Source organism: Gymnoscopelus braueri, assembly GCF_963280865.1.
Source record: "Gymnoscopelus braueri genome assembly, chromosome: 22".
Lineage (NCBI taxonomy): Eukaryota > Metazoa > Chordata > Actinopteri > Myctophiformes > Myctophidae > Gymnoscopelus > Gymnoscopelus braueri.
The window spans coordinates 20610629-20617355 of NC_137624.1; the positions used below are offsets into that span (position 1 = coordinate 20610629).

At 40.8% G+C, this 6727-nt stretch overlaps 1 protein-coding gene across 1 annotated transcript; it reads right to left on the reverse strand.

Moving 5' to 3' along the window:
• Window positions 1-1120: 1120 nt before the first annotated feature.
• LOC308078535 (E3 ubiquitin/ISG15 ligase TRIM25-like) lies at window positions 1121-6428 on the reverse strand. The gene is made up of 2 exons (XM_080419722.1): window positions 6153-6428; window positions 1121-3291 (listed from the first exon to the last, which is right to left on the reverse strand). The coding sequence occupies exons 1-2, from the start codon at window positions 6400-6402 to the stop codon at window positions 1850-1852; spliced, it is 1692 nt and encodes a 563-aa protein (XP_080275848.1). The 5' UTR covers window positions 6403-6428; the 3' UTR covers window positions 1121-1849.
• Between the last annotated feature and the right edge of the window lie 299 nt (window positions 6429-6727).

Here is a 6727-nt window from a genome sequence, read left to right on the forward strand (position 1 = left end):
AAATATACTTAAAGTACCAAAAGTACTAAAATGTTTGAAAATAGCAGATCTGCAAGCACACAACGCGCCACTATGCGACGAGTTTTGAGCTTTTAGATCGGTTATTTTCAAATACTGTACAGTATGTCTAAAATAGGGCTAAAGTGGTTAATGTATATTTTATATTATTATAATTTATATATGCAAAGTAACTAGGAACTAAAGTTTTCAAATAATTGTAGTGGACTAAAAGTACAATACCTGTATTTGTCTCTGAGATGATGAGTAGAAGTAAAAGTATGAAAATTGGAAATACTCCAGTAAAGTACAAATACCTAAAAATTGTACTTAAAGGGATACTTCACTTTCGGGCCGGGGACACATTTAAAAAAAATATTAAAAATAAATGAAAAAAGTTATGGAAAATTCATGGCCCCCTCACACATTAGTAGGACACTGCGTGTCGTGAGGGGGCCATGAATTTTCCATAACTTTTTTCATTTATTTTTAATATTTTTTTTAAATGTGTCCCCGGCCCGAAAGTGAAGTATCCCTTTAAGTACAGTACTTGAGTAAATGTACTTAGTTACTTTCCACTACTGGGTGTCATTGATTGAATTCCCCAAAAGATAAGGACCACATTGTGTCTCTTATCAGTACATTAAGCCTGGGACAGGTCTTATAGTTTACCAATAAGGGACGATTCCTTACTTCAAGGGACGGTGAGCCTATAGCTCCAGATCCTAAAGAGATATTTGGTGTCTCCCAATACAAAAATACATCATGAACATGAATTAGTTAAAGCTCACTACAAGTACACAACACATGAGCGTGTAGATTTTTTTAAATACGTTTTTTTGTTGTAGAAGAAGCCAAAAATGTCATATCTTGTGACCCATAACAATGGGTGTCAAAGCAGCTATGTAGACTAGTAAATAGAACGTTATCTATCTTAACCTTTAAGTGGTTACGTTCATTTAACTAGATTAAAAGTTGCTGTGTCAACCTTTCTACACAGACTGTTAGAATAGAAGAACAAAGCAGAGATCAGAGATGTTTGGTTTGTTCATCTTTAATTTCACTTTATTCACAAAGACTATTTATACTGTATCTTAAAGCAGTGCTGCTCAAACTGTGGGCCGGGACCCCCAGGGGGGTCCCCACATGATTATCTTAATGTACAACATTGTTTTCTCACTCAACAGTAAACAGACCAACATACAGTATAAGTGTATACAGGGTATCTGGACATTTATAAAGAGACATTTTAAGGACTTTTAAGACCTTTTTAATGCAGATAAAATAAAAATAAGACCATTACAGCGTCAAAAGTAAACAAACTATACTATAAAAACATGGTCAAACATTTGCCAAGTTGTCAAATATGACTTAAGAAAGAGTAATGCATCAATTCCTACAATTTCAAGTGCTTATCAGGGTGGGGGGTCCCCAGTTCAAATAGGATTATTTTGGGGGGTCCCCAGTTCAAATATTATTTTGGGGGGATCCCATATTAAAATATGATTATTTTGGGCAGTCTCCAGTTCAAATATGATTATTTTGGGGGGTCGTGGCCTGAACATTTTGAGAACCAAGTCTAAAAAATAGAATTATAGAATATGTAAAATCCATAAAGTAATGATTACATCATAACAAGACACATGGTAGCAAGAAGGTGTATGAATACAAGAGGAGATCAAAATATTAAAATAGATTATTAACCACTTTAAACCCCTATTATACTTCATCATACGCCGCAAAGCTAAAATAGCTGATCTACAAGCTCACAACGCAGGCTGAGAGAAAAACAATAAAATGATGAAGAAACGATTCTGGACTTGTGACATGAGAGACAAAACAGAAGTGTGATCTACTTGAGGACACACAACTCAGCAGAGCCTCCAGATGATAGAGGATAAAATCCAACATGGAGGTTGTGTGTGAACGTGGTGTGGACTGTGTGGAGGAGAGTCATGGTGTCAGACACAAAGAAGGACAGAGTACCTGCACTGTGGTCCAGGTACACTCCTACTCTGGAGGACACACGGCCTCGGATGACAGTTGAAATGCCTCCGTGTCTGAAAATATAAATTTGTTTCGTACACACTAAAGACCATGATTTATCATTGAATCCAAATGCACATTCATCAAGAGACCCTGTTCTGCTGACATCTTTATATGAGACAGCTATAATAACATCGTCTCCACTACACTCTACCTCCCAGTAACAGCGTCCAGTCAGACCCTCTCTACTCAGAACCTGACTCACTGTAGTGAATCTCTCTGGGTGATCAGGATATGATTGTAGTTTGTCCATTGTTACTTTTCTGTTCTCTTTAGACAGAGACAGGAGTATATTAGTTGTGTTTGGATCCAGTGTGATTGGACGTGAATATTGTAAGAAGTCAGCTCTGGTCTTGGGTTCTGCTGGTGTTGACAGTAAAGCATCCACTCTGTTCACTGTCTCTGAGACGTGTGTCCCTCCTTCTGTAAGAATGTCCTCTAGTTTATCTCTCATCTTGGACACGGCCACAGTCACATCTTCAAAGTATCTCAGAGGACAGACATTGCTGCTGACTGGGTGTGTAGATTCACTGATCGTTGAGAGGGAGGAGGTGTAACGCTGTATAAAATGGATGTGATCCTCTGTGAGTGAGAGCTGCTCCAGCTCAGCATGTCTCCTCCTCAGTTCAGTGACCTCCTGCTCCACACGCCTCCTCAGTTCTTCAGCACGACTCACTTCCCGTTCCTGCTGGTCTCTGATCTGCTCCTTCACCTCAGAACGCCTTCTCTCAGTGGAAGAGAAGAGAAGAGAAGAGAAGATGAACTCAGTAAAGATGGCGTCACTGTCCTCCACTGCTCTGTCAGCACAGTGGTTGATGGACTCCACCTCCTGGTGAAGCACCTTCACGTCATTCTCTCTCTCCTGGATTCTCTGCTGGATGTTCCGCTGACTCGTATTGAGCGCGTTCTGTCTCTCAGTACGTTCTGCTGCAGCTGAGATCGTATCGTGACCTTTGTGTTCGTCTACGGAGCACAGATAACAGATACACTGTTGATCGGTACGACAGAAAAGCTTCTTCACCTCGTCGTGACGAGAGCAGATGTTCTCCTGAAGCTTGCTGGAGGCTTTGACCAGCTTGTGTTTCTTAAAGGCAGGAGACTGATGGTGAGGCTGGAGGTGAGTGTCACAGTAAGAGACCTGACACTTAAGACAAGTCTTCACAGCTTTCAGTCTCCTCCCAGTGCAGACATCACAGGCCACATCTCCAGGTCCAGCGTAGCAGTGATCGGGAGGAACAGCTTGGAGTCCTGTTGATAGATTGATACACATGTATTTATCAATCTGATAAAAAATCATTTCATTGGTATGTGCCTGTACCCTCATATTTGGTAGCCTATAGGAGCCAGCATGTCTCCGCAGCCTGATAACTATTGTTTTTGTTACTGTCTATCTGCCTTAACACCACTCTATGTCAGACTGTGTGTGTAACATATTTTCCCCCTCAAGATAACCTGCCACACGGCCTTGTTGTTATAAATATTGTGCATAAGTGAGGTCGCAACGACTCTGGTTGCCTAGGAGTCACATGGTAGGGTAGGCCAACAGCTGGGATGGCAATGACGTCGTGAGAAGGATGAACCACCGTTTTTCACAAAATGTGTTTACATTTCTGTACTCGCTGTTTAAACTTCAGAAAACTATCTGGAAGCTATCATTAATCATCTCCGACGCTTGTAAGATATTTTATCGGGATAAACCTTTAATATTTTTGTAATAAGACCTTTCATCTCTTTGTTGGTTTAGTACATTTTAGGTTAGCTGTTTCTTTTTTAATTTTAGGGAAGGCCACACTTGCTCAAAACAAACAACTCCCCCCTCTCCTCTCCAGCGCTGCCTTTTCACAGCATGAGTAGAGCGTGCTGCACAGTGAACCAGGAGGAGGACCATGTAAACAAACTCCCCGTAGTCTGTTAAAACTATGCAGTGTACCTGTTTATCAAACTTAGCACTGACGCTAATGTTATGAAAACAGGTAATTATATTTCTAAAATCTATGAAGTGTTTAATGAGGAGAGCAATGTGACAAGAAGAAAGGCGTTCGTAGCATTTCTGCCACGCTAGTGGCTATTGTTGTTTGGACACGTAACTCCATTTCAGCTTGATTTCTGCTCGTCTGAAACTACTAACTCCACTTGCGCTGGGTAAAGTGTTGATTTACCCACGATTTGGGTAAAGTGTTGATAATATAATGACACATGCAAGTATCTGACAATATATAAAGTCACTATACCAACTTTGATGAGGCAGTATTGTTTTGTTTTAAAAATATAAGGTTTTCTTCATTTCCTGAAAAACGTATATTTTGTTTTTTCGTTTCCTGAACAATGAGCGTTTTGGAGTTAGCAGGTTCGCGCTGGACAGCAGAGTTATACAATTGGGGTGGTTGTATTTTGTCTCCCTGCTCTTCTATTGAGACATTTTTAGATCGTGTCAAAGGGCATGTCTCACCTAGGTACAGGATCTGACATGAATTTTGACCAGATGTATTAGTATAGGAAATCAAAGGTTGTTTGTATCGACTTGTCTCTGTGCCATCTTGTTTTGACAGGGTGAAGATCGCCGCTGTGCATGTCGCCGCTGTGCATGTCGCCGCTGTGCATGTCGGCGTCATCTATGTTGAAATCTTCAACCTAGCCACATGCCTTGCAAACAACAACTGCCTCTCTGCAACCTCCATCTCTGCAGGCATGGATGCCGATTTATGTTGGGTGGGTAGGGTACTCAACAACAAGTCACACACACACATCAACCAAGTTGTAACCCCTTAATCAGAAATACCTGATGAAAGTCAGTTGGAAACATTGTACTCGCAATAAAATATTGTTTTGCTATAAGTGAAGACAGTGTGCGTGATCACCATTCTTTCCTGCCTCATGCACTGGCTGCCTGCTCCTACGCACCTGTCCCAGTAGGGGGACTTTTTTTTTAACAACCTTTCAAGTCATACAATTGGATTATTGGCTGATGATGAAACCACAACTTGCATAAGGACTTTGCAGATTACAGGTAGAGAGTTTGAATGACAGAAATCTGTTCACAATAACACACAGTATCAGAGCGGGTACATCATGCATCCTGTGCACGTTACAAAGCATCACACAATAGTCATCCGACGACACATTTCCTGTGGGTGCTCGGGCTCCCCGGCACCCACAGGATTGGCGCAAATGTCTGCAGGTCTCTGCACTAACATACACGGAACAGGGAGAATGTTCGGTTTCTATGTAAACTGTATGCATGCAGAATGAGCATGTAAGGTATTGTCATATCACCAGTTGTTATTTATAATCTGGTGAAAAAAATGTGTAATCACTGTAATTAAAACGCTCTTCATGACAGTTACTCTATGCATTTCATTTTTTTTATATATATTTTTTTAGAACAGATGGCCTCAGTTTAAAGTTAGCTCTATGTCCTAATCTTTGAAGCTGCATATTATTGTATCTTGACAAAAAGGTCACAGTTGATGGCCTTGGATCTGAGTATTTGTACCAAATAGATTTTCTTTATCACCAAAGTACATTAAGAACTGGAATATAATTAATGTGATCTGAGTGCAGTTTTGTCAGCGATGTGTCACTCAGTCATGTGTGACTCCTGTTATTTCCTCATGAGAAAATAATAATCTTTTGAGGCACTGGGGTTCACGCTGGTCCCGAGGAAGACTAAGCTAGTAACTCCCATCATGATTACTGACAACACCCACCTATAGAACAAACATGGGTAAATTCTCCTTCTACAGCACTGACACCCAAGTGTGGAATGCCCTGACCTCATCCCTTTAAAAAATGACCGTTCTCCTTTAAAACAGGCCTGAAAATACAGCTTTCAGGAGGCCAAAGGGGGAGATAAATATCACTTCTCCTTAGAAAGGTGTTCAACCACCCCCCCCCCCCTTTTTTTTTACTCTGTTCATATAGTCGTTTATATTTTTGATTATTGGTGTTATTTTTTATGCTATGTTGATGAATTGAGTATATACAGTGGGACTTCAATGGATTTTGTGTTATCCTTTTAGACCATGGGCCTTATCTTTGAAAACATTTTAAAATAGTTCAATTAAACAGCGTCAGTGAGCTGTATTTACAAGAGAATTTAAAGGTATCACCTGTCTTCTTCAGGCTCTCCACCACCTCAGCCAACATGGTGTTTTTGTTCAGAACAGGTCTTGGGATGAAGGTGTGTCTGCACTGTGGACAGCTGAACCTCCCTCTCTGATCATCCTGGTTCCAGTAACCCTCGATACACCTGCTGCAGTAGTTGTGTCCACAGGGAACAGTCACTGGATCCTTCAGTAGATCCAGACAGATAGAACAACACAACTGTTCCTGATCCAGTTGAACTCCCTGCTGCGCCATTTTAGTACGACTGACTGACTGTCTCTCTGTCTGTCTAGTTGACTATCAGACGTGTTCAGTTTGGTTTCATTTCCTCAGAAATCACATGACATGGGAGGTTCCTCTTCCTGTGTGTGTGTGTGTGTGTGTGTGTGTGTGTGTGTGTGTGTGTGTGTGTGTGTGTGTGTGTGTGTGTGTGTGTGTGTTGACACTGGTAGAAAAATTTTCCACCCTGTTGAAATATGAGTCAGCAGTTTTCTTCTATTATTCTATCTATAGAATAAAACCTCCATTAAAACTTTGACGAACTTCTAAAGACAAAACACACTGAAACTTTCCCTGTCTC

What these genes read in the sequence shown, in the direction of transcription:
- LOC308078535 (XM_080419722.1), bottom strand. Translation starts at nt 6,402, where the DNA reads ATGGCGCAGCAGGGAGTTCAACTGGATCAGGAACAGTTGTGTTGTTCT. An exon ending in GGAGAGCCTGAAGAAGACAG is followed by an intron (nt 3,292 to 6,152) that starts GTGATACCTTTA and finishes ATCTATCAACAG; the next exon opens with GACTCCAAGCTGTTCCTCCC.